The sequence below is a fragment of the Gallus gallus genome, chromosome 1 (assembly GCF_016699485.2).
Source record: "Gallus gallus isolate bGalGal1 chromosome 1, bGalGal1.mat.broiler.GRCg7b, whole genome shotgun sequence".
NCBI lineage: Eukaryota > Metazoa > Chordata > Aves > Galliformes > Phasianidae > Gallus > Gallus gallus.
Genome location: NC_052532.1, coordinates 78,416,559 through 78,444,174, shown reverse-complemented (window position 1 = coordinate 78,444,174; position 27,616 = coordinate 78,416,559). Strand labels below are relative to the sequence as shown.

General features: G+C 40.6%; 2 protein-coding genes across 23 annotated transcripts; one reads left to right on the top strand and one right to left on the bottom strand.

The window, feature by feature from the left end:
- On the bottom strand, positions 1-24,437 carry STYK1 (serine/threonine/tyrosine kinase 1). Of its 19 annotated transcripts, XM_040651516.2 has the most exons (12): positions 18,624-19,032; positions 18,003-18,338; positions 17,630-17,742; positions 9,867-9,976; positions 8,802-8,951; positions 7,018-7,266; positions 6,592-6,773; positions 4,828-4,911; positions 4,364-4,572; positions 4,079-4,119; positions 3,692-3,788; positions 1-2,998 (listed from the first exon to the last, which is right to left on the bottom strand). In XM_040651516.2, exons 4-12 carry the CDS (start codon positions 9,931-9,933, stop codon positions 2,794-2,796), a joined length of 1,284 nt encoding a protein of 427 aa, XP_040507450.1. In that variant the 5' UTR covers positions 9,934-9,976; positions 17,630-17,742; positions 18,003-18,338; positions 18,624-19,032; the 3' UTR covers positions 1-2,793. The 19 variants fall into 19 exon arrangements, with proteins under 19 accessions (XP_040507450.1, XP_046800860.1, XP_046800874.1 ...); XM_046944904.1 differs by lacking the exons at positions 17,630-17,742; positions 18,003-18,338; positions 18,624-19,032 and adding exons at positions 23,938-24,106; positions 24,386-24,437; XM_046944918.1 differs by lacking the exons at positions 18,003-18,338; positions 18,624-19,032 and adding an exon at positions 19,122-19,182.
- Positions 24,002-27,616, top strand: SYCE3 (synaptonemal complex central element protein 3). Of its 4 annotated transcripts, none has more exons than NM_001278131.4 (3): positions 24,002-24,124; positions 25,911-26,019; positions 27,103-27,616. In NM_001278131.4, exons 2-3 carry the CDS (start codon positions 25,911-25,913, stop codon positions 27,270-27,272), a joined length of 279 nt encoding a protein of 92 aa, NP_001265060.1. In that variant the 5' UTR covers positions 24,002-24,124; the 3' UTR covers positions 27,273-27,616. The 4 variants fall into 4 exon arrangements, with proteins under 4 accessions (NP_001265060.1, NP_001265059.1, NP_001265058.1 ...); NM_001278130.4 differs by lacking the exon at positions 24,002-24,124 and adding an exon at positions 24,690-24,939; NM_001278129.4 differs by lacking the exon at positions 24,002-24,124 and adding an exon at positions 24,690-25,025.

Sequence of the window (27,616 nt, the reverse complement as noted above, 5' to 3'; positions counted from 1 at the left end):
TACACACAGAGGCAAGATATTTATTTCATTTCTGTATAGAGGTAGGTCCTAGGTGGTTCATCCACAAAACTAGAACGCCCTCTCCATAGTAGAGGATTTCTTTTGTAGACCATAACTGCAAAGTTATTTATCTCTAAGTATACTGATAACATTTACCTACATGAATGGTTAACTCCTCGTTTTCCATTTGAAATGCTGTGAGTTTTAATTTCTGTGATTAATGCTCAAGGTTAATGCCATTTGCAGCTAGTATATTTCATGCAACTCTTCTTCATACTAAGATAAGCACAATAGACATTTTCTTTCAGTAGGCTGGTTGACTTGTTTCCTTTAGACATCAGCTGTGTTTTCATCACAATATTCACAAAATGCTACGAGCTGTCACACCTGTCATATGGTAGCTAAGAAGGTAATATCAAATACCCATATCCTCAGTACAGAAGTTTTATACCAAAGTTGTCATCGCAGAGATAAATATAGTCTACAGTCTACTCCCACACAACCACACAACATCACTGTGCATGTTTATTCTGATTATATGTTGTTTTATTGTAATTCAGCCTTTCTTCTTTGGTGTACTCCTACTATTTCCACACTGTTTTCACAATAGTTGTTACAATTATAACCAGATATCATCCTCCCTTAAAAGAAAATATATATTTATTAACCCAACAAATTGCAACTCAAAAAAGCAGTACAAATGACCTGTTCTGCTCAAAGGAATGATTGATTAAGAACCATCCCTAAGAATTTTAGGTCAGTAAGAACTTTTCCCTGTGATAAGGATGGGATCATATTCCTTTTATCTTGGTGTATTGTAATAGTGTGCCCTCCCACAACTTCCTCCTTTGGTCTGACTGTTCCACCCAGGGCCTTGCTCAGGCAGACAATGAGCACAATACAAGTTACACTCAAAATCTTGCTAAGACAGATAATAAACACAAATCTGTCTCAAACTGGGTGCTGAAAGTACTGATGGTGGACACTTAGTTCAACAGCCGAGGGCCAGCTGAGCATGTGTCAAAAAATACAACTACGAGTCAACCATCTTATCCCACAAATAGTGAGCAGCTCAAGAAAGCCTTGAACCCTCCTGCATGGCAGCTAGCTACATGATATAATCTCCCTTTGAGTAGGGACAGCTCTTGAGTTTACACCTCCTGTAAAGATCCCTTACACCCTGATGCCAAGAGACTCCTTGCTGATACAGAACCTCAGTAAGTGATTAATAGTTTGAACTTTGTTAGCTTTGTTAAGATTATATCTCGGATTGATTGTGCATATATAAGCTCTTAGACATAAACCTTTGACCAAGTTTGGGTCTAGTAATAGATTCAGCCGCACCCAGGCTCTTCACCTCCGTTGTTCAAGGTGTTAAGAAAGCAAAGGGTTGCACTCTGAACCTTGTGACTTAACAAGAAAGTCTTCTGGATGAGCGTGTTTAACCCTACCCTTTATGCAGTAAAGAATTAAGTGTACTTTGACATCTCTGTCACTGTACTCTGCCATCTAAGTCGCTGTCTTATTTATGATTAAGCTTTGCCAAATCACTATATTATTTCAATAAAGATACTTCTGCTTCTCCCTTACGACTGAAGCATAGTTTCCATTTGTGACAAGTATGCACTAGATCTCATCACTACCACAGAAAAGGCACACTCTGTAGAGATGTATCACTTCAACTCAAAAATTTCAGTAGTCACAGATATGTAAGCGTTTTATTTTGTTTAAAATATACAGTGCCTATTCTTTCGTGCAAAGCTCTGGTGAGATCCCAGACGTTTATTCAGCACTTAACAGGCAATAATGCAAGTTAATCACATAGGTCTTTAGTGAATGTGTAAGTAATGGATAATGTCATGGTTTTATGATTTTTTGTTATCAGTATTCCACATCGTAACATCATAACATCATGTAGTCCACTGGGAGTTAAAGAGTTAATGCTCCAGTTCTGGGTACTTGTCCCAGAAGAGAAGCAAAACTACATCTCCCAGAGGGCCGTTCACTGTTCTATTACTGTTTTCTGCTCAGAGGGAAAAATAAAAACTGTTTGCCGATCACGAGACCTCCCTTTTTGATCTTCTGACTCGTCTCTGTTGCGGGTGCTGTATCGCCTTATCTTACTTAGAGTAAGGCCTTCGGTTTTTGGACACTCTCTCTTTTTATTTAATTTATTATCTTCAATTCCAATTATATTGTATTATATTGTATTACATCGTGTTATCTTGCATTTTGATATCTTTTTTAGTAAATTTGTTTATCCTCAGATCATTGTTGCGGTTTTGTTTTTAGGCCCATCTCCCTACCCTTTCCCCCTTTCCCTTTCCCAGGGCGGGGGTCTGTGGGTCCCCTCACCCCACTAGTCAGGGAACTGGGCTGAACCAGCCTGTAAACTGTTGACAGGACAGGAAACCATCCATTTCTGTTACCTATTCTGTCCACTTTTTCCAGTAAGATTGTGCCCAAGAGCGTATTCCTCAGGACACCTCCTCTTCTGAATATTCAAGTGATGTAGTTTCATGGGGAAGAAAAATGGACAGAGATTTCAAAAAACCTAAAACTCAAATTTCTCATTATGTTTTCTACAGCTTCCTAAATCCATTTTGCTTCAGAATGACCACTATCAAAATGGTATCATCAGGGTGATTTAGAAGTACTGCTACTACCAGTTCATTATTTCAAGTGTGGAGGACAGATCTGAAATATATACATAAACATCTCATTCTGAGTTTGCCAAGTGCCTTGAAAGGGCAATACAGAGACATCTCCTTTACTAATCTGAGAAAGAGTCCTTCAAAGTACAGTATAATCACTCAGTAGACTGTCCATTGCAACACCAGTGACATCAGCATAGAGTTCAGGCACCACTAGCTCAGGAACCTGCAGTACTCTCTGGTCATTGCTGGTCTTCATAGCTGTTTGTAGGCTCTGGATCAGGTCTGATGGAGAAGGCCTGTCAGTTGCATTCCACTGCCAACAGGACTTCATGATGCTGTACCTGTAAGATGAAGAAGTAGAGAGGAGCTGGGAATGAAAATGGGAATAAAAAATACCAACAAAAATTTTATCTTATATGTAAAACATCTAGAGACCTCCTCTTTTTCTGCTTCATAGAAAGTTCTTTCAGCAAAACCTGTAACTACATAATAATGTGTGGGGAAAAAGGCAGACATTCAGCTGTTTGACAGGATGTCATCTCTGAGTATGGGAAAAGGGGAAAAGATTATATTTGATATTTCCTTTTGAAACAGCAACTGGGTATCCTACCAATGAAAAAGCCTCTGAATATTAAAAATATAACAATTTTTAAAGTCTTCACAAAAAGAAACACAATACCTCATACCTTCCCTGTGGTTGCTTAGTTAATTTCAGAGATAATTCAGCACTTACAGGAGAATGATTACTCTAGAATAGTCCTGTACCTTGCAGAGAAGCAGTGGAGCAACAAAATTTAAGGGCAGAAGAGAAAGCAGAAACAAGAACAATTTTCAAAGCAGGTAATAGAGTGGCAGTCGAGGTTTCATGCAGGAGAATCCAGTAAGATGTGGCAGGCATGAGAACAACTCATTCTCAACTTAGAAGATACAGTTTTGTACAGTCTAGACTTAGAAATTTTCTAAGCAGTCTATGCTGCACTTCCATTTATCTCTGCAAGTCTCTCTTTTAATTGTACATAAAGCAAGTGGCTTACATGGCTTGCTGGCAGTTTGAGGGCTGTTTCATAACGTTTCGTCTCTGCAGGTATGGTAAGATGTCAGAAGGTTGTACCTCAGGATACGGTGGATCACCTGGAAGGTGAAAGGAAAAATAGCAGAAAAGCTATGAGGTAAAGGTCACAGACAGAAGCTTCAGTATAAGAATGCCATCTCTGCCTAATAAAATCTATTCTCTTGTTCTTTCAATTCACGCTGATAGAAAACCTAAAAACAATCTGTCATGACTTTGCATGTCAGAAAAAAATCAAGTCACTTATTATTTAAATTAGCCTCAATTTTACATTCTTACATTTCAGATTTTTGATCTTGTTAATTTGTTGCTAACTTCTATATTTAAATGTTTTTTTATTACATCTTCTTACCTAATGTAATCATTTCATACAGTAGAATTCCAAAAGACCATCTGTAAGAAAAGAAAACAAAGCAATATTAAGTTTCTGTTTCAGCAAGCTAGATAGCTTAAACACATACAAATGATTAGTTACGTTCTGCAGAAATGAGAAGGTATGAGATGTAAAGTTAAGCACCGTGCTCAGAACATGTAAGCCTTGCTGTGAACTTCAGGACATGAAATAATTACACATAAAGAAGTGAAAGAGACAGGTCTGACAGACAGATGAAATTCTAGTTCAAAAATAAAATCATACATGTCTGCCTTGATGCTAGGGGGGTTCTTTAGAAGCCGCTCTGGAGCCTGCCACTTTACTGGCACCATCTCTGTGACTGAGCTGGCACCATATGTATGAGCTTCATAGGCCAGCCCAAAACCACAGAGCTTGGCAGTGAAGTTGTGATGAAGTAGGACATTCCTGGCAGCGATGTCACCATGGAACAACTTCTTCTGCTCAAGGTAAGCCTAAAAGTTTGGAAAAGGAAGATACTATGATCATTTTAAAAGCAATTCTAATTGGCAGAAATTTTTAATGAGTTTGCACCCATCCTCCACAGTGCAGAACAGAGGTGTAGGCCCACCAAACTGATACAAGCATATTTGGCTTGGTTTTAACAAACGGCATCCTCACGGCCTATGTTAAGAAAATCTAGGCAATCATGTGGGCTTATGTTGCAATCAAACAAGAAGCAAAAACTGAGCAAATCTGAGCAGACTTACCAGAGCTGCTGCAACTTGTTGTCCAATTTCATATACTTGCCTTTCAGTGAGGTCGTAGGGGAAATTATCCATTGTCATTACATCCTAGAGACAAAAGAGTAGACCTTGGATAACAGCTGTAAGGTCCTGGGGAATGTGTCTCCTTTTAATCTCATAAAATGAGTATTATGTAATGATATGCTTTCCCTGGCTAAATTCACAGATTAGTCATAAACTGACTGAAAGATAAGGGCATATGAATGGGTGATGCTCATGATAGATAGTATGATAGATGTTGGGTAAGATAAGGACAGCTGAGACTGGTGCGTGAATCGAATAATGGAAAATAATTTAATAGCTTGGACAAAAATGAGCAGAATGACAGTGGAGAATGATAATTCATACACATGAGTGAAATAACTGTAACAAATTAGAAAAGCACATCTTTAACACACAAATGAATATCTGGGATGAGACTATCAATCCATCTCTTACTCTCTTGCCTCTAACAGTGACCCTGGCTGGCTACCCAAGCGAGAGGGAGAAAACAAAATAGGCATATGTTGCTTTTCCTAAGCAGTCTTCTGCCCCCGGTTATTTTCAGTCTAAAGAATTCCCAAAATGGTTAGAATCTCAACATGTTCAGTAACCTTCATAGTTACCTTCCATGAATTTATTCAGTCTTGTCTTGAACCTGTAAGAAGCGTCAGTATCGATAGCACTCAGTGAAAAGAAATTCCATGAGTCAAATCCCCATTTCATGAAGAACTACCTCCACTTGTTTGCTTTGACCACGGCACTTGCTAGCCTTATTTGTTACCACTTTGTCTTTCTGCTGAACAAGACAGAGAGCAATCTCTCTGTATTTAGAACTTCAGACGTGGAAGAAAGACAGATTTATATAGAGACATAACAGTGCTTTGTTTCTATGCCTTTCTTACTATTTTCAAATATTTGGATTTTTTTTTTTTTTTGCTTGAGTTAACTTCTTCATGAGAGTATATGTGTTCATAGAATCAGTCCCATGATTTCACATCTCATCAGCAATAGACTGATACAAGGACATCATTATGTATGTTAAGTCAAGGTTGCTTTTGTACATGTGTATCATTTTATTTTTAGCTATGCTGAATTTTATCTGTTTCTTTTTATTGGTTATTGGTTAGTTACTCAATTTTGAAGGATTCTTCTGCAAATGCTCAAGCCCTTGCTATTCTCATCACCATCATGATCACCTCACTTGCAACTCTTTTGCTAGGCTATTGACACACACATTGAAAAGCACCAGGTCCTAGTACATTACCTAGCAGAGCTTCATGGGTGACCTCTCTCCAGTGCAAGTACTGACCTTTCTCACCTGTATTCCATTAGTTGTTTTTTAATCATTTAGTTATCATTCAAAGACCTTCTCCCCATCTTCATAACTACTCTGCTGCTCTAAAAGCTTTCAGAGTAGAACTTTCATTTAAAACTTTTGGGAAAAAAAGTTTGCATCAGTGTATCACCTCTCCCAGTGCCTGCTTAAACCTTCAAAGAATTCCAGTGGCCCGCAAAGTCAGACTTCTTACAAAATGTCAGCTTCTCGAAACTATAAAACACCTATTCAGAAATGCACTGGTTCTATTCCAGTTCAGAACTTCATAGAACTTCTGTGGGGATGGAAATGGTTTAGACTGATAGAGATGGATGCATGAAGAGATGAAAAGAATCTTCTATGACTTACACACAGATACGTAAATGAGCAATTTTAAGAAGATATGCTACCATCACTTTTTTTTGACTCACCTTACGACATGTCCACAGAAACTTTAGCAGGTCACCAAGAGATACATCTTCCATTATCATATAAAGTGGGAATCGATCTACACAGCATCCAACCAATTCAACCAGGTTCTCATGATAGCCAAGATTTTGATGGAATTTAATCCTTCCCAGGAAATCCTTTACTTCCTGGAGACTAACCAGGTCTGAAAGAATCAAAGAAACCCCCAGTCCACCACCACATAGAAGCAGCAAAGAACAGGGCAATTAGCTTGAAATGACAGCAGTCTTTGATACTACTACAATGCCACTTCAGTGGACTAGCTAACATATTAGTATGTTACTGAACACAGCTCAATCTTGCCCAATTATGATTACAAAATTCTGCCCAACTTCATGCCTTTGACACACAGATCTGTACCAAACTGGATTCTCCGTCATGTGCTTTACCTTGTAAGGCTTTCAATATGACACTCTTAGTCTTCCCCGAGTTCTCAGTTTCCAATTTTGCTCTGTAGATGCTCCAATTGCGGCCATGTTTTACTATCTGCAGACTGCCTAGTGAGAGTTTCTCTCTTGGTATCTGCAGTTCTTTCAGAGTCAAGGATTCAGAACTTAGCAAGATCTCTGTAGGTATCTCACTCAGCTGTATACAGCGGTTCTCTTGTGAACTGGATTCCTGCTGGTTCTTGTTGCTTGCTGACAGAACCAAATACACGTGAAACACAAAAACAGACAGATGAACTCTTGTAGTAAGTGGCAATGCCAATTATTCTATTTTCTTTGATTTCTGCTCCACACTATTTTTGGAAATCAGGATGAAGGAAAGAAATGCTATTGCATCTTACTTATCCCAGACCTGGAAGAGGTGAAGGACTTTATCTCACTCTCTAATTGACAAAGAGGAAGAATGACTTTGGAGATCTCTACTACATTTAACTATGCAAACTTTCTTTCTAGATAAGACACATTTGTATTTGATTCTTGTGCCGAAGAAACAGCCATTTTCTTTTATTACCAGCTAGAATTATAGAATCACCAAGGTTGGAAAAAACCTCCAAGATCAAGTCCAGCTGTCCACCTATCACCAGTATCTCCCACTAAACCATGCCCCTCAGTACAACATTTAAATGTTTCTTGAACACCTCCAGGGTCAGTGACTCTATCACCTCCCTGGGCAACACATTTCAGCACCTTACCACTCTTTTGGAGAAGAAGTTTTTCCTAACGTCCAACTTGAATCTTCTCTGGCACAACTTGAGGCCAGTCCCTCTAGTCCTATCACTAGTTACGTAGGAGAAGAGGCTGACCCTCACCTCACCACAGCCTCCTTTCAGGTAGCTGTAGAGAGCAATAAGGTCTCCCCTGAGCATCTTCTTCTCCTGACTAATCCCTGTTTCCTCAGTCGTTCCTCATAAGACTTGTGCTCCAGACCCCTCATGAGCTTCGCTGCCCTTCTCTGCACGTGCTGCAGGGCCTCAATGTCTTTCTTGTAGTGAGGGGCTCAAGACTGAACACAATACTTGAGCTGTGGCCTCATCAGTGCTGAGTACAGAGGAATGATCACTTCCCTGCTCCTACTGGCAACACTATTTCTGATACCGTCAGTTATGAAAGACACACACAGAAGGTGCTCCCATCTATGCCTTATCGTGGTTTTCAATTACTTCCCTTAATATAGGCTTTTTTCCTGTATAGAAAGAAAATCAGTTCAGAACCAGAGTTTCATTTCAACATAGCAGCATGCGCCTGCAGTAATGACAACCCTTTCCCCTTCCTCCTGTTCTGTTTTCTGTTGTCCACATAGGAAGTAGGACACACCAGCTTAAGGTGAAATTTCATAAATGAAAATAAATAAATGGGATAACTAGGTGTGATATATATGCAAAATCATTATATACAAACTTTCATTTGTTATTATCCCTGCTGCTTGCAGGAGCATCCATGAAGGCTCTCGCATAAACATACTTGGCAATTCTCAAGTGATGGTATCACTTGTTAATCCACCTACACAGTATGCTGGTTTAGGTTTTCTCAGATCTCTCAGCACTACAGAATCTACTACTGCTAACAGAAGTTGGACAAATGAAAGTTCTCCAGTTTTCCTTACATTCTCTAGATGGATCAATACCACCCAGGATTTTCAGAAACCCTACTGCCTAACAGCTCAAGCTGTTGACTTAGGGCCACTGAAATCAATACTCTTTCCTCAGTTTGAAAATGGTGATGTTTACCTTGTTGTCCAGATGATGATGACTCCTCTCGCTTTGTTCTTGTTCGCAAGCCTCGGCAATGCAGCCAAAGGATCACAGTTAGCAGAATGACAAAAAAACCCACAAGGAGAGCTGGGACAACAATCACTTCAGTCTGATATTCACGCACAACTATAAGCAGATAAAGAAAACAGGAATTAAAGGAGCACCACTCTGAGGACTGTGTGCAGCATTGCCTAGTGCGTGCCAATTCTATAAAGCACAGCAGTAATAAACTGTTTAAGGTGCAACTGTTTCAACTCTGACAGTGTGTGTGTGTTCATCCATCTGCTGCTTCTTAGAATAGCAACTGAACACTTTCTAGTGCTGCAAGCCTGTTTCTCAAACCTTGCTTCTCAAAGGTACTGAAAGTTTTAAACCTCATAAAGTCACTAGGACTCCTGTACTTATTTAGATGCTTTATTACAAAGACAAGGAACTTTAGTGATGAGTGTATCACCCACCACTGAAACGTAACTGGCCCTGGCAGAGGGATAGGAAGGCTTTGGGAAGAGTTGGCCATTGCTGTGCCACCACAGATCTACACAACAGTGAAATTACAGGTTCAGCTTCTTCAGCTAAAAATATAGGGAGCAATTTAAAGAAAACAGGGCATGATCACCTGCTTTGGAGTTTGACCAAAAGACACTGCCATTAATAAGGAGTTGCAGGTAACAGACGCTCTTACGTCCCCAGATTTGGAGGTAGTGATATTTTTGCATGGGACAAGGCACCACTTCAGTTTCAAAGATGACATAAAGTGACAGAATCAAAATCTCACAAAATTGGTCCTTAGGAAAACAGAAGAGAATCTTTACTGACTATGTTATAAGGTCTTAACCTCATTTTTATGTGTAATTCAAAGTAGAAATATTCTAGGATGGCTGTAGAGGCTGGGATCTTCGCAGGACTTTCTGCTGTCAAATCCTCTTTTGTGGCATGGGATGTAGGTGGAGAAGGCGAAAGACCTTGCTCCCTTTTCAGCAAAGTTGGCCTTCCTACTCAGTATGTGGAGAAATACTGCCTAAAGAAATAGGTGAATCTTACCACACAGCTTGTCGTTGCTGTTGCATTCCAGTAGCATGCGTGTGAATCTTTTCACATCTCCTGCCATGTTCAATTACAAGCAAGCAGATCTTCAACCTCTGTCTTCTGCACTGATATGAAGAATATTAATAAAATTTATCAGAAGGAAGGATGATTTATTAAACAATTAATGAGCAGAATATGGATATTTCTACCCCTTAGGTTCAGAGGTAGTGTGAAGAAGCCCCACAAGGGACTTCAAGGTTTAGAGAATGATATGGAATATCCACTATCAAATCCCATGAACCATAGACTGCATGACCAATGAGAACTTAAGATAAAGCTTCTCTACAGTACTACACAGGTGTAGCAATTGAGTACCTTGCAGGAAGGCAGGGCCAATCCAAGAGAGCTCAGGTGCATGCAATGCACCTGAGTGACCAGAAGGGGTGGGGCCAGGATCCACTCCTTCCTAGATCTCATTCGAGGGTTGGCAGTGGAAGCAAGGGAGTCTTGCTGTAGATCTCTGCCTACCAGATGTCTTCTACAGGTAAGCAGTTTTTCTTCCTTTGTTTCTGTGTTTATGGCTGCTGTATTTTGCTGTATTCAGGTTGTTCTTATTTGCTGAAGCCTGTGATTGTTCTGCTCCACTATTGTTGCTGTGCTTTCCATCACATTATGGCAATACAACAAGTCATATATATATATATATATATATATATATATATATATATATATATATAATTTGTCACAAGTACAGCCTCACTCAGGCAGGGCTAGACTCACAAGTACATGATGTTGACTTTGTGCTGTGCCAGGATTGCAGGCCAGCTGTAGACCCTGCAAGACATATCCTTGAGGTAGAAGTTTGGTTGTTTTGTGCTACAGGGGAAGGTTACCATTGTGGAAATTTGTTTTTCAGTATAAGCTCTTTTATTTATTCTCTGGAGAACGTATAAAAGTCTTAAAAGATGCCACACTGCTACACTACATATAATATTTTTACTGAGGACTGAAGTTATAAGGTAAGAATAGGCTCTGAGGTGCTGTTTTTGTTTTTGTTTCCTTCCCCTTCTCCCATAAAATCATTAGAGTGGGAAGGGACCTCTGAGGGCCCTCTAGTCCAACTTCCCTGCAATGAACAGTGACACCATAGCAGGATCAGGTTACCCAGGGCCTTATCCAGCCTTGCCTTGAAAGTGTCTAGGGATGGGACATCAACCACAACACTTAGATAACCTGTTCCAGTGCCTTGCCACACTCAATGTAAAAGTTTTTTTTTTTCCTTATGTCTAACTTAAATCAACCCTCCTTGAGCTTAAAACCATTTTCCCCTTGTTCTATCACCACAGACCAAGCTAAAGAGTCTGTCCCCTTCTTTCCTGTAGCTCTTCTTTAGATGCTGAGAGGCTGCTATCAGGTCACCTTGCAGCCTTGTCTTCTCCAGGATGAACAGCCCCAGCTCTCTCAGCCTGCCCTTCTAAGAGAGGCATTCCACGTATCGTTTTTGTGGTCCTTCTCTGGATGTGCTCCTACAGGTCTGTGCCCCTCCTGTACTGATGACTCCACATCTCAACACAGTACTCCAGGTGAGCTCTCACCAGCACAGAGCAGAGGTGGAAGATCACCACCCTTGACCTGCTGGTCACACATCTTTTGATTCAGCCCGGGATACGCTTGGCTTTCTGGGCTGCAAGGGTGTTTGCATCAGCAGAGAACCTAGACTACTCTTTCTAGATTGTGAGAATCAATGTAGTGAATGGTGATGACTGATAGAAAGGCAAGACATAATTAAACCACTGTTTCTTATGAACTATACCGAAGGTTTAAGACTCAGCATCCTCCCAAACAATCATCTACAATTTTTTGACTTATTTCTCATAAATACTTCCTCCCCCACCCCTACCTCCCCCCCCAGCTATGGGTTCAAGGCAATTAACTCAAGGACAAATGCAAATGGTAACATGGCATGCTTATTAATACTAACATGGTTCTATAGAAGTTGATGATAGATAAAACACTAGCGAGTTTGATCTCATGCTGAAAATTAAGAGGAGAACTTACTCTTTATCAATTGTAGGAGAGAGGTAATAGAAGAAAACTCACTATATTTGTTTTTTAAGATATTGCAGAAAGGATATTTTTTCCTTTTGATTCTTAAAAAGTTAGTTTTTGCAGCATAGCTACACAGTGAGTTAAATCAATGCTAATAAAACCAAGTTTTTCAGGTACACTCTGAAAGCGAGCAGACTAAGTTAAACTACCTTGGCTATAACATGTGCACACATAGCAACACATGCACCACCCTAAGAGGAACATTCCTAACTTTTTTCATTCTCAGACACATGCACACAGATTTATAAAAAACAGGTATGAAGGGACATGATGGCATCACAGGAAAATAAACTTCAGGACTACACAGACAGCAATGACACTGTACAATCAAAGTCAGGCATATCCTACCCGTGGCCCTTAGGACACATGCAGTCTGGTGCAGCTCGCTATGCTGCCTGGTGCCATGATGGCATGGGGCAGAGGGCAGGTTGCACTGTGAGCTGTGCTGGGCCACGCAGCCTGCCAGAGTGCCCAGCCCATTCTGGGTGTGCAACTGTGACTCAGCACCAACCAAACACTGGTGGGCTACTAACCCTATCTGGGCTGAAAGCAGGGCATGGGAAGTACGCAGTGCAGCGCTAACTTAAATTATGGCAAATAATTGTATGCATTTGATACACTGACAACACAGTCCTATGAACAGCAAAAAAACGTGCAGCCGTGGTTTCCATTTTGATACAGAAATTTGAGAACAGGTTTCAGGATTGGGAAAAAAAAATCATCCATTCTTTATGTGATTTTTTTTTTTTTTTTTCAGTCAACATAAATACATTGCTTATGAATTTTCAAATGGAATGTATAGAGTTGCAATTAAAAATTTGCTCATGCTTCTGATAAAAGTTGTAGCCATATTGTTAAGTTTGTTAATGCTTGCTGACGGATAGCCCTGTAGATTGTTTAAGTAGTGGGAAGAGTCTGTGTCTTTGTACTAAGCAAATAAGTGTTCTGCTTTGTGAAAGCAGGTATTGTGCAATCAAAGCAAGGAGCTAACTGAACATGAATGGAGACCAGGCTTAATCGGTGAAAACAGTGAGGAAGAGTACTGACTTCCTCCAGAGACCCCTGGACCACTACCACAAAAAGACTGAGCATGTGCAAGGAGGTGGAACCCTGTGTTAATGATTTTTTGGGAAGTAGTGAATATATATGTGTTACCCAGGAAAGCCTTTGCCTATGTAACACAAGTAATGTATATATAAGCTGGAGATCTTACATTCAAGGTATGCATGATAGGCAGAGCTTATCACTTGCGCATCCAGTGCCAAAAATGTCTGCTTTCAGAGTGACCTACCTACATGCGGTCCAAGACAGCTCCTCTTCACTCAGTGTGGTCTGAGCATAACAAAAGGTTTGACATTCATGGTTTAGAGCCACACTGGTGTTACTAATGCGAAAAGTCCATGTACATTCTATCCTTTTCCAAAACTCTCTTTCCTACTTTCAGAAGTAGGAAAAGAAAGCTACATTTAAGTAGGTATTTATGAAAAGTGTTTCAGGGCTGCTTTCCAGTTGAAGAACAAAGTAATTCTCATATTTCATTCTTTCTGTAGCTTGCTGGTCAAACATCAACAACATTGCAGTTCCTGAACTGTCATCCTGAGTTAGCATTCTTGGGGACTGTTTTGCTAACTCAGAAAGGTGTAGTTCTCACCCTACGTATTTTTTTCTCCATTATATCTTTAAGTTATCCACGGATTTTATATTATTATATATAATAAAGTAAGGATAACAGAAAGAAAAATATCTTGAGGTTCAAAATTTTAGATCTTACTGGAAGTGCATCTCTATGCTGTCTCAACCTGGAGAGCATATCTTGTATTACTTCAATTTAGAATTTGCACTGGGCAATTTGTGTAATTACAAGTAAACATCTTCTTGGAATTCTTGGATATTCATTTCTCTTGTTTACTTCCAAAGATATATTTGCTTTAAGACACAGCTTTCCTTGCCTGAGCCCATCTCAACTTATTCTGATTTCCTTCTCCTTCAGTTAAAACTTTCTTTCTTTTCTTTTTTTTTTTTTGTTTACTCAAATCCTGGAATTTCCTTTTCTTTTTTTAACCATGCACTTTTTTTTTTCACCAGATCCTCTGTTGTGCAGCACATCAATGTGATTAAAGAAAACCATAAAAATAAAATTTGGTAGGTAAAAAGCATGGTATTAGGCCACTCTGCTTTCAGAATGCCAAAGATCAAGGTAACAGCGATGTGTTCCTGTGTGGTTTCAGGCTCTGAAAACCTCCTGATGGATGGGATTTTTGGCACCTGTAACTGTTCCTTCTAACAGGTTGATCATTACACAAATTGTTGCTGAGTTGTGTTTTCTGTAAGGTGGTTCCAGACAGCTTAGAAAAGGCCCTACATTTGGGAGAACTCTGCAAAAGAATGAGAGAAGTTCCAACACGATGTGTTTTGCACTGAAGTTGAAGGCAAAGGACTAGCTGGTTGGGATTGGACTCTGATAACTAGAGAGGTGGGAGGAGGTGTAGAAGCAACTGGGTTCACTGTAGCTTCTGGAAGAAGACAACTTGTTTGAAATCTCTCCTTTCCCAGGGGGTTCTGCCTATTAACACTGATCTGGAGCAGACTCCTGAAAGATATCTTCCCCTTCATACATTGACCAGAATGCTACGTAGCTTTCCTAGATCAATGTTTCTCAACACAAGAAAACACCAGAAGTTTGTTCTTTATGAAGAGCTTCACAGCAGAGGGTGTAAAGTTCTTTGCAGAAGAGTTTTGAAAAGGTGTCTACTTGTTTCCCAGAACTGGGGGGAGGGGAACTCAGGACTCGGCATCCAAGAACAGGTTTTTCATTAAACAAATCCAGTGGGATGTGAGAGTTTTTGCTGTGGAAAAGATGCAGTGACTTACAAGGCAATGCTCAATTTATTGTTAACGGTGTTGAGGTCCAACACGGTTCCATATGCACTGTAACAACAATGGTAGTCAAGCCTTTCTTTGACCAATACCTGAATCCAAAGCTCCATGTCCAAGCTAAATATATTCAAGAGTGTCATAGCTAGAAATAGCAGAAGCAACTGCTCTTGCGCTGTAAGGGATACATAGCAAAACCTCAGCAGTGGCTATCCTGCAGTCAGTGCTGTTTGCAAACCGATACTAGGAGGCTACTGAGTAAACTGTGTATGGAGCAGTTCCACAGCTATTCCTTTGCTGATAGTGCCAAGTGAGTTAGCTCCCATATCTGGCTCATATTGGCTGCTTACTTTTCCACTGTGAACATCTGACAACATGATGAGCGCTGGTGAAAAAGATGGTGTTTTGTTTTCAGCTATGTTTGTTCATCAAGCTGTTCTGCCACTCTGGTAATTTAAATAAAACATAGTGAACAACACCAGCTCAGGAATAAGTAGGTAAAAGATGTCAGTTGTGGGGCCTGTATAAACTCATTCAGTGTCCCAGTAATTAATACAAATAAGGTTTTGTGACTGAAGCCAAAGTGAATTAAGGGTTCACCACTACCAAACCAGGCAAGGGTATCTTTCCTTTTTGCTCTCAGCAGTGCATCTGATCACATGGTAAACAGAATCAAGCCTCTATGCCAGTACAAATAACATTTACCACAGTAGTTTCCTATCATTTGTCACCAAGCAATTTAACAAGTGCCAGCACAGGCTTGAGGAAGTGGCTGGAGCACACATCCAGCAGCAGAAACAGGGAAAACCACAGTGTTTGGTCTTCAGATAACACGGCAGTTGTGGACATTGAATGTGAGAGCGGCAGAAGAAAATCACTATGGAAAAGCAGATGGTGAAACACATTTCTTCCCTGTAACACTGACAATTTTACTTAGCAGTAGCATCCAAAACAAATAAAAAGCCAACTGATAGGTCTCACATCTAACAACTTGATGCCAGGACACATGTCTATGGCTTTGCACCTGTTAGACTGCATGTCTTGTCCCTTCTGCTTTCAGAAGACTTTAGTGACAATTTCTCCAGTAGCCTGGCAGGTTGTGGCAACTTTGCAAGTTTTCCCTGGCCCACTGAGCCATCTCATTGTTCACCTTAGGGCACCTCTGAGCTGTTTAGCTGTTTAGAGCAGCAACCCCAGCTGTTTAGAGTGGGAAATTCTAACTGGTCAGATCAATTCTTAACATACTAGGAATGCCTCACCACTGTCCTGAACTAATATTCTGCAGCTTGCTGTTTTTGCTTTGATAATTCCTCAACTATAAAGATTTGGTACTTCAACTCCCTTGTGTGACAGCTGGAAGCCATAATGTTCTATAAGAAGATAGACAGTGTTTTAAAAAAATCATGTATTGACTCAATATTTTCACTTGATCCAAAATTAGAAGCAGTATCATAACATCAAACCTAGGCTAGCTGCTAATGAAACATATTAAGGAGGGAAAGAAAATCAGGATGACAAAGTTTGAAGAGCTAAACATGGGAAAACAGCAAATAATCCAATCCATGCCACAATCCGAGCTGTTCAATTACTTAGAGCAAACCTGGCTTCTTTACAAGGGAGAATTAACAGCAAGCCAAGTCAGCTGCCACTACTGCATTGAGAAACGTGAGTGAAGAGCACTCTGCACTGCTGTGCTTCTATAGAAAGGTTGGTTCAAACCGGCACCACATCAATGGAGATATGCAAAATTTCAAGGCGCTAAGCTTTGTTTAAACTTAGATAACTTCACACACACAAAAACCAACCAAACAAAAAAAACCCACCGAATTTATTTGTGCAGCCTGAGAAAATTCTGACTACAGAACTTTGAAATAGCACAGAAACTGAATGGTGATTTAAATAAAAAATATTTTTTTTTTTCTGATGCAGACAAGACCTGGTATATTTTCTGAAGTATTAACATACACCTTGATCACATTGATCACATTCCCCCTTTAATGAGGCAAATATATATATATATATATTATTTCTCACAGATAATCTGCAAAATAAAAGTTTGAATTACAAAAACAAAAACAAACAAATAAAAAAGACACATACACTGACCTGAAGCCCTTAAGGAGAAGGAATATGAAAAGTCTAGATGCCAGACTCTCAAGCATACTCTTGCCTTTGCCTTTCTTATGTGTATTCCAAAATCACAGGCTACTTTTAGAAGTGCCACCCATGCTATACCTTTTTGATTGACTGAACTCTGATTTTGGCAGTATTTGCAAGCACTGAACCTGTATAAAGCCCTAGTATAAACCTGATACAGTTATAAATCTGATACTGATACTCTGTAACACTGTGACAGCAAAAGCTGTGACAGGACAGAGAACATGTAAAGGGTTTTTCAAAGGACCACATCTATATGTAGCTCCTGCTGTAAAAAAACACTGCTGGTAAAAATACAGTATATTATGTTGCTGTATAATAGCTTATGAAACACAATTTGTATCTGCTTTTACAGTTGCACAGCCATATTAAAACTTAGCTGAGGCTGTGTACACAACTTCACAAGTTCCTAACTTTTAGATGATCCTTGGTGCATTTAACAGAGATTTTGCTTATACTTTAATCAATAGCATGTGCATACACACAGAGATGAAAACACATAAACACACAGAAAAAGCTAGACGGATTATTTACCATCCTTACAATCAAGTAACAGTGAAGGAAATGAAATGCTAATTAATTCTGAATCGATACCCCGGCACATACAACTTCATCAAGCACTGAACGTACTTACTTACATAGACAGGCATTGCATCACTGGTGAACTGAGGTTAATTTTAAATTGAACTTCTTTCCTTTGTTACTTTCTCCCTGTTCAAAACGTGTCTGGGGGCTATTTCACTAAACAAACCTGCAAATTGGGAGATCTCAATTTCTTTCTTTTTCTTTTTCCCCCAACCTCAATACCATTACGATCATAGAAATGTATTACTATATCGGTAAGTTGTATGCAGTCAGTAAGTACAGATGCAGATACATATACATACAGAGGCATATGTACCCTATGGCTCAGTTATATCCTAGTTTAGGGCACATTAATGTTAATAAAAGTCTTTTCAGGTATTTAAACATTCATTAGCTAATCTTCCAGCAGTGTTTTCTCTCACTTACCTGCATTACACCACTTCTCTTGCCCTGCGGTACTCTTTTCCTGAAGCTTACATGCTGCTGCTTCCTGGTTTGTCTGAGGCCACTCAATACAGATGGTTACCTCGTGCTGCTGTAATTCTTACGACTACATTCCTTCTCACTGATTTCCCTGCCCCAGACCTGCCCAGCTTCAGTTTTTTACTCCTCAAGTTCCTTTCAGTTTTCTCCCCAGAAAGATCGTAAGTCTAACACACGAGTTGACAGGTAGGCACAAACCCATGAAACAGGTCTATCTGGCTGGCATGCACTGGCTGGCTGATGAGAGCTGAGCAAGGCAAAGACTCCTTGGGTGGGGACCTGGAGTGTAATTTGAAAGGCAGATAAACAACAGACCAAGAGGGATAGGCTAACATAACAAATGGAAACCATGCTTTTCATCTTAATGTTTCACATCTAGGTGGGGAAAAAAAATAAATAAAAAGGGTATAACAGAAAATGGGTATAAAATCCCTAAAATACCCAGATGCTGAAAAAACTTTCTAGCCGGAACACAGCACGATAGAGAACATGCAAATGAGCAAAGGAGAAGAGATGAATAAAAAACATGACAGAACAGACAGCAGCAATGCAAGCTTTTCTTACATTCAGCCTCATCCCTTGTATCCCTCCTGCTCAGGCTGTCCATTGCCTTCTGCTTTCATTTTTCAGCTCTGCCGTCACCACTTCTCTTTCCCTGTCCTCCCAGTAGTGCAGCCTGGAGCTCCCAACACAGCCCTGTCATTGATGTACACTTACAAAACCTCTTCAAATATGTCCTGAGCACCCTAACAAGACCTGTCAATATTCCTGAACTTGCCCTGTGATGCTGTCCTGTTAATATGCCCCCGAGGACACTGTTCAGCTCTGCTAACGCTCTCAATCCTGAATCATACGTGCGGTGTACTCCTCACTGCATTTCATTTCCTCAGCATTTCTGCCCTGGGGACTTTCTTCCAGCCAACCAGTGTATTTGAGTCCCAGCTGCTTGATTGCAGGCTCACCACATCAACTCAAAGACTGCCTTTGCCTATCACTGAAAAATCTCATGTTTCAGATTCCTGACTCCCGGTTAAACAAGCCTCTACAAGATTATTTGCTTACCTATATCACACGAGTGGAAAGCGGTTGTATTACAAGAGGAAACAACACGAGACCGAACGCTGAGGGACAAAGTTCACTTCACAGTCAATAGTACGCCGCCGATAGCTTTGAGAACATGAAGACGACAGGATCCCTACCAACTCCTTGAGCAAACCTGACCTATTCATATTAATACTTTGGTGCTGTGTGCATTACTTCATTTAGGGAAGATTTTAGTTGAGGTAGAGGCAGAGGTAGAGTTACATACTGAAACACAATAGATAATTCATCTGCAAGAATGACCACATATCAATATATCCGTAGAGCAGAACATCTCAAGCTTCTCCCTGGTATTATTCTTCCATCCGGTATTTACTGTCCAAGTGTGCAAAATGGTGACTACTGGGACTGTTATCTCTTCATTGCCTGATCTCTAAGTAGGTTGGCAGAAGTGAGCAGAACAGTATAAATGAATAGCTCAGTGATATGGAGCTTTGTCCTCTGAAAAACCAGAAGAGAAATCCCCTAGGCTGCGCAAATCCAACCTGTGGTCCTCATCCTGCATGTGGCCCAGTACAGCTCACTATACAGCCCACTCCCTGCCCCCTGCCTTCATGGTGGTGGCTATTCCCCACCAAGTGGTCTGGCCGGGCCCTGGGTGTGCACCCATGCTTTGGTGACACATGAAAGTACTGTTGCTACAGATATGGCCCAGCTTGCCATGTTCAAGAGAGGTACTGATAACAAATATAATGCCACTGAAGACATTATTTCTTTGGTGCTGTTAAAAGACACAATTCAATCTCTTGATTTGTATGAAGCAGTAAAAATTGCATTCAAGCTGCATTCAAGCAGTTTTCTTTAACCTTTGTCAACATATCTGGTGCAGATACTGATGATGCCCCGGTGACAACTACTAGAAAAGGGGGACTTACAAAAGTTATTAGAAGGTGATGCAATTGCTGTCAGCAACTCATGTTTCATGACATACTGCTGCGTCGTTCATCAAGAAAATTTACATGCAAAGCTTTAAAAATCAATAAAGTCATGAAAATCATCACCAAAGCTGTGAATTTCATGATGGCCAAGGGATTGAATCATTAGCAGTTCCAGGAGTCCCTTCAAAGCACGGATGCTGATTATGGGGAGGTCTTTTGCTTTTCTGAAGGAAGGTAGCTGAGTTGGGGCAAAATGCTAAAAAGACTTCAAGATTTGCAAAATGAAATCAAATCATTTCTGGAATCAGAAGGAAAATTTGTACCAGAACTTGGAGATTAAAAATGGCTCACAGGTTTAGCATTTTTGATGGATTTGAGCACTCCTTCAAATGAGTTAAACATGCAGCTTCAAGGTGAAAATAAACCTACCCGTGCTATGTTTCAAATAGGTAGGTTTATAACCCCTAACAGGGTTCAAAATGAAACCTGAATTATGGCAAGCTCAGGCTGTGGCAAATAACTTCATGCATTTCAATGCACTGGCTAAATGCGGCCCCGTGAACAGTGAAAAATAAGCAGCCATGCTTTGCGTTTTGTTAAAGAAACTTGAAAATAACTTCCAAAATTGCAAAAAAAAATTATCTGAATTTTGGTATCTTTGTGACTCCTCTTTCAGTCAACATACGTGCATGACCTGCAACTTTTCAAATGGAATGTATAGACTTGGAATCAGGTATTCAACTCAAAGAATTCATCCCGTCTCCTCTCCAGATTTTACAAGATCTAACTTAGCAGAGAAAAATATCCCTCACTTCACAGTAAGGCCTTATTTTTGTCAGCAATTTCTTTTTGGCAGTACATGCCTTTGTGAGCAGCTGTTTTCAAGGCGGAAGCACAGGAAGGGCACAATGAGATAAAACCTCTCTGATGAGCACCTTGAGAGCTCACAAAGTATTGCAACCACTTTGATTCAATCAGAAATGGATGCTTTATTTTCACAACACCAAGGTCAAATATCCCACTAGTTTTGTGTTTCTGTTGCTCTCCTTTTTTAATGCTTTAATAAATAATATCAAAAAACACAAAGTAAGTATTGAAATACATTAGCTACTTTATATATTTTATATACTCTCCTCTTCACACAGTGCAGCCCAAGCAAGTCAGGAAGATGGACACCCATGTTCTAGACTGAGCATTTACTTAAGTTACACAGATTACTACAGCTGCAAATTTCAGGCTCAGGCTCTGGTTTCTGTCATCCTCTTATTCTGGTGCTAACCTGCATTGAATCTCAGTGTTATTTTTTTCCATGAAGATGCACAGGTTCTGTCCTATAACCCATTCCTGTTTATTAAGTGGCTACATTTAAAATGACATTTCCTCTTTTATATGTGTTATTTATTGAATTTATTTATTTATATTGTTATTTATTTATTGCTTTCCACAGGCTCCTTTTGTAAGGGCAGCTGCGGGAACCTCTTCAGAGGAACGTGATTCCTATTTAGGGATTAGGGTTCCAAAATACAATAACTGATAGTCCTCCTCCTTTCACTCCTTCTTCCTCAGTTTTCTAAAGACCCCATCTGCAGGAAAAAAAAAAAGCGGGATATGCAAGGGGTTAATATTCAAGGCATGCATATGCAAGAGTAGCAATCCCCACCGCTTTTTGTTTCCCTAGTTAATCTTTCTGCTGTGCTCCCAGTCAGACTGGTCGGAGAAGATATTTCAATAGTTCAGAGTTCAGGTCTCAGACTGGTCTTCCTCACTGGTCCGTAAACCCTTCCTCCTGTTCGGTTAAGGGACAGCAGACATTTACTGTCACGTTTCATCCTGTTAAAAGCAAACTTCTGCTACAAGTTATTTATTCTATCAGTGCACGTACGCAAGGAGAACACTGCCTGTTTAAATGTTCGTGTTCTTCTCTCTGTTTTTCCTTATGCAAGTATGATTAGGTGCACTGAAATTGGTAGAGTGGCAGTTCTGTTAACAAAAATGTCCTCTTTATCTCTGAGACATCTACAGCACACGAAGCAACCATACAAACCGCACACAACTTCTCAGTAATCTCTACAATGCACTTTGGGGACTGATGGCAACTGCAGCCACAAACCGTTCAGTCTTTTTCCTACATGAAGAGCCTGTTAAAACCACAGAGCTAATCTTGTGGCTGAAAAGTCACAAAAATCAGCAAACTCCAAGTAACTGTCCAGAAAGCAAGTTTCTTCTGAAAGAATCCGCTCTTTGGCATCCCAAAACCAGTACTTATCCACAGTTATCCCATGGAGTTCTTCCCAGGACTCCAAGGGCAACAGGTGAACTGATAGACTGGAAAGCAGGCGCAGCACATATCACTTGCATTTCCATTAGCTCTGTGTACTTTCCAGATGTTACTGACCTTAGGAACTAGGTTCCTGAGCACATTACTATGTATGCATATTCTTCTGTTAATTTGACCTTTTCTCTTTCCGTTTTGTTCTTCCTGTTAAACATACAAACTTCCCTCTTAAGTTCCTGGGTTTTGCCACTGCATTTTCACATTGTTCGCGTTGCCAAGTGAGAACACAACAGCTCCTGCTGGCAAAACTTAGAAGCTGTTGAACATATTTAACTTAAGCACCCAGTGTAAGTATTGAATAAAAGGCACCACCTCACACAAAAAGAAGTAGAGGGGCCATCTCTCCCCTAGAAAGGTTACCCACAGAGACCTTACTAGAACTAGAAAGTACGTGTCGCCGAAGTTTTATGTAACGCTGTTACATAAAAATATGTTCAAGAACTATTCCATTTAATAATGCATTTTTGACCTGTAATTCATCTTTTAACACACCACCGCATCCTAAAAAAACAGTCAATAAGAATGACAAATAAATCAGACATGTTGAAATGGAACATTTTGCTGTCTGCCAATGTCACTGCAAATGGATTTTAGTCTATATAGTACAATGCACTGGCAAGGTAGCTATAACTAAGCTATTGGAATTACATGCATAAACTAATTACTGTATGAACACAGAATATTTGCTGCCCAGATTTTCAGAGTAAGGGAGCAATATTAAATAGCAACAACACCAGAGCAAGTATGAGTTTCCTAACAACATACAAAGACACACATATACATAGGATACATGTATACATGCATTTGGAAGACTGCTTAGTGGCAGAATGTTCAGAAATTGGGGTGCCAGAAAACATCAAAATAACGGTGCCACTTCAAACAAGGGGTCCATTAGTGAGCACTGTGCTTCACACAGCTGGCGGTGGGACTGCTTAGGGAAACTAAAGCTCAAAACAACATAAAATGGTATTTCTCACAAGGCTTTCCATTGCCTCCAGCAACCCATGATACAAGAACTCATTTAGCCAAGCATTATCTTTTCTTTCATATGCCTTCAAAGATTTTGCCTACTTTCAACACCCTGCAAAATTTTAGCAACACAGTACTTTGTGGTAAATTCCAGAGCTTTCATGCAACTTATTACATTTATTTTTTGTATAAGGAGGGAGTGCAGTATTCAGACTAGCTACTTACTGTGCACAGCTGGCAGTAAAATGAGCGGCGGTAACAAGAGATGAGGGAAAGTGTCACACATAATTAAAATACTAATATATTCAATTATTTAAAAACAAGAGTGGTTTACGGTTTGGCTACGAGTAGAAACAGATAGGAAAGCTTGGATACGAACAGAGAATGGGACACGATCAGGGGTGTGAGCCATTCAAAGGGACGTGACCCTCAGTCTCCTATATACCACTTAATGCTATTATCAACAAATTGGACAAACTTTGTGTCTTGTTATGATGCCTGAGAAACATTTCTTTCCCTCCTATGCCTAGCCCTGCAAACACCTTGTCCAATAATTGTTTGTAAAGACAAAGATCATGAAGACGGGCAGGTGTACCTCTGTAAGGCAGAAAGCAGATGCACCCAACTTAGAGAGTTTGTGCTTGAGGCATCACTTGGCACTTATTTTCAGATCTCTCACGGCAACAGCTCGGGATCCCCGGCCCGGAGCGGTGGGGTGGCTGAAGGACGCCAGCATCGGGGTGTGTCGCGTAGGGCTGTGGGAACTGGGGAACCGCAGACAGGTAAGGGGGGATTACCTCCTGCTCTCTGGCCTCCTGGAGTACTTATGTTTTGTGGCAGGCCGGGGACGAGGCACCACGCAGCAGGCAGCGGGCCAGGCCTGCACCGGAGGCCATGGCCAAGGAGCACCGCGGCGGGGGCCCGCTGAGGTGCCCGCTCTGCCGCTGCCCAGGGACGGCTGCGACCGCGCTGGAAGGAAGGCCGGGCGGACACGACACTGCTAGAAACGGCAAGCACCCTCCTGTCGCGGCGCAGGGACACACCTGGCCGGCTGCACCGCCACTTCCAGCCCCGTGTCCTTCCCCTTCCTTTCCCACGGCCGCCTAAGTGCCTGTCGAAGTGTTTCTCGTCGTGAAACAGAAGATTAACCGAGGTGGTGCGTTCGAGGGCAGAGCAGGCACGAGCGGACAGGGAAGGGCACAACAGCATTTTCTCGTGTCCCGTTCCCGCCCGCCTCTATCTCTACACTCAGGAGGAGGGAACCGCGCTGTATACGCGAGCTCGGAGGGTTGGGGAGGAGCCCATGGGATCGGTTAGGCGTCGGCGGGGCGGCGGGCGTGTCGGTTGCGGCCGGGTCGAGGGAGAGGCGGTACGGGCTGGCAGGACGGAGCGGGCCGCAGCGTGAACGCTCCTCACGGGCGAGCGAAGGCGGCTCCTCACGGGCACTTTGGTCTCGGGATGGGGCGGTAAAGGCGCAGGGATCACCAGAGCCGGCTCTCCGCCTTCTGTCCGGGCATCGCGGCGGAGTGCGGTTGCCTGAAGGGTCTTCGGCCGGCCTCGCAGCGGCGCTGGCACCAGGAACCCTGCAGCCACTGTGGTGGGTGGCGGTCTTGATGAAATTGGGACTGCGGCCACTTTCTTAAGACCCACGGCATCCTGGCTTTGTCGGCACGCAGTTACTTAGTAAGACTAAGCGTGTGGTGAGATCTCTGAACACGAAGCACCCTGACGAGGCTTGACATTCATTTGAAGTGCTTTAAGTGCTTTTAATCCACTGTAACTCATTGCATTTCTGCCACGTAGATCTACAATAAAAACCTGGAAATGGATGCCCTCTGATAGCATTTGAACAATTACCTGTATTTAAAATAAAACGAACAAAAACTTTGCCTACTGCGTGATGTAATTACCTCAGCGAAGCTCTTTCCCCTCCATAGTGTCATCCCATCCCTTGTTTCCAGAAAGGGAAATAAAAGCAAGGCTGTATGTCTCATTTTTGGATAATGTCAAGGTTCTGAGACTCGCTGATGAGGTCGGGCCCATCTGTTTTTGCTTCCCACACATTTAAACTGAGGTTACTCCTGCAGTTTAGCTGTGTATATGGTTACAGAATTCAGTATGTGCAGTTTTCTGGTGCTAATGTGTGTGTGTGTGTGAAATAATGGATATAAATGGGGATTTTACAGCTTACTTTGGAAATGAGGAATTGGCCCGTGTCAGAATATCTGAGAGAGAGGCTTTAAGACAGCTGTAGCAGAATAATAGATCAAATTGTCTAATGATCTCTTTGATACAGATACTAAAATCATTACTTGGCACAAATGCAGCATATTGAGCTTAATTCTCTCTGAATCACTGCAAATAATTTCAAAATGGATTAAAAGTAGTATGCCACAGACTGTTGTTAACCTGTAACTTTCAGGTCAGATTCTTAATGAATTCATATCTACATTGAGAATTGTATATATTTTTATTAATAAATGTTATTACAATATTACTTTCCCTCAACAGGGAAAATCAACTCACCTTAAAGTAAAATAAATTATAAAACACCTGCTTTCCTTGTAGATGGCCAGACAAGAACCTCAAGAGAGGAACTATGACAATATGCTAAAGATGGTGGAGGATCTGAACAGGGACCTAGAAAAGCTTCTGGAGGAAATAGAAAAACTGACAGGTAAAGGTCTTTGCTAAGAACAATATGCATTTGTTTACTAGAGTGAAGACATTGAAGATGTACTATTTATATGTATTGCTATGAACTTTCCCATGTGGTAGAAATGTAAGTGGGAAAAATCACTATCAGCTAATGCCGTTGATTGAGAGAAGGAGTGCAAGCAATCAAATTAAAGGTTAGTAGAACGTGCTTGGTTCAGAGCGGTGGCTGAAAACAGAAATAATATTAAGGCATGTAATTTACAATTGAAACAGATAAAAACATAAAATGAAATTTAATTTTGAAAAATGGTGGAATGTGCAGTGACTGAAGTTAGTGCATGATATTTAATTAGTTATTAGTCTAACGGAAGACTCCTTTGCAAATTTAATCTTAGTCCCATACCTATGGAGGGGATTGCATATTCTTCTTTATTTTCTGCAGCAGTTCTATCAGAAGCTATATGCAACTAACATGAATAGATGGAAATGGATAATTAAACAATTTGCAATTAGTGGCAGTTTACAAATGTTGCTGCGAAAACTACAGTCTGTTTATGATAGAACAGAAGGAAAAATATAAAATAAATACAAAAATAATTTCCTCTGCTTTATCAGATATTTTTTTTTCCTGAATTGATCTCATTAGTTATGTTGTTCTTAATAGTTTTTCATCCCCCCCCATTCTGTGGCCTTCTTAGTCCTCCTCTTCCTCACTGCTTTCTTCTTCCTGAGCAGTACTGATCTGGAGAGAATTCTTTGGTTCAGTTCATTTGTTTTAAAAAAGCCTGTTGAGCCTTTCTTTTTAATTACTCACTCTGTTGTAAACTTCAGGTAAAATTCTCCATCACCCTTTCATACTTTACACTGTATACATCCACATACTTCCATACTGAAGTATTTTGAGACACTTATAAAGAAATAATATCAAATTTATTATATTTATTAATTTTGAGCATTATTGTAGGTAGCTTCTTCTAATGTATGTCAGGCTTCCTCTAACATAAAATCTGATCTGATAATAATGCATTTTATTTTTTTATTCAATCACCCACTGTGTTTTTAGCCAAAATTCCTGGCTTGGTAATATCTCTCGTGTTTATAGTGCAGGCAACCTGGATGGCATATGACATGGTAGTAATGCGTACCAACCCTGACCTGACCAATTCCATGAGGCGTTTGGAAGATGCCTTCCTGAACTGCAGAGAAGAAATGGAGAAAAAATGGCAAGAAGTGCTAAGAGAATCGAAAGGCGAAGAGCAAAAAAAGGAATAAGATGAATTTAGTCATGCTGGCAGAACTGTATCCCTTTGAAAGTCTCCAGTTTTTTTTTGTATTGCAGGCATGGAGGTTTCACAAACACCATGGAAAACGGATTGCTGTTCATCTTACTAAGAACTATGTATGTGTTTACATTTATGGAAATATTTTTATGATATATTAATATTGTTGAAGATAAAAGTAACTATGTTTCTATTTTTTATTATGCTCACTTTGTAGTGTACGTGCATACAGAACTTAGATGCTCTACGTGGCTGCTTTTTTTCCTGGAAGACCACACTCACTTCATAGTCAATATCTGCATGTGGAACTCTTTGATCCCTAAATAAATTGAAGGG

Bases quoted from the DNA above. Each gene is read 5' to 3' on its own strand.
- STYK1 (XM_004938146.5), bottom strand. From the start codon at position 9,933: ATGGCAGGAGATGTGAAAAGATTCACACGCATGCTACTGGAATGCAAC. The intron at 6,774-7,017 runs GTAAAGCACATG...TGATTCTTTCAG, and splicing joins CATATTGAAAGCCTTACAAG to ACCTGGTTAGTCTCCAGGAA. The intron at 2,999-3,691 runs GTAAGCCACTTG...TTCATCTTACAG, and splicing joins TCAAACTGCCAGCAAGCCAT to GTACAGCATCATGAAGTCCT.
- SYCE3 (NM_001278131.4), top strand. From the start codon at position 25,911: ATGGCCAGACAAGAACCTCAAGAGAGGAACTATGACAATATGCTAAAG. The intron at 26,020-27,102 runs GTAAAGGTCTTT...TCGTGTTTATAG, and splicing joins GGAAATAGAAAAACTGACAG to TGCAGGCAACCTGGATGGCA.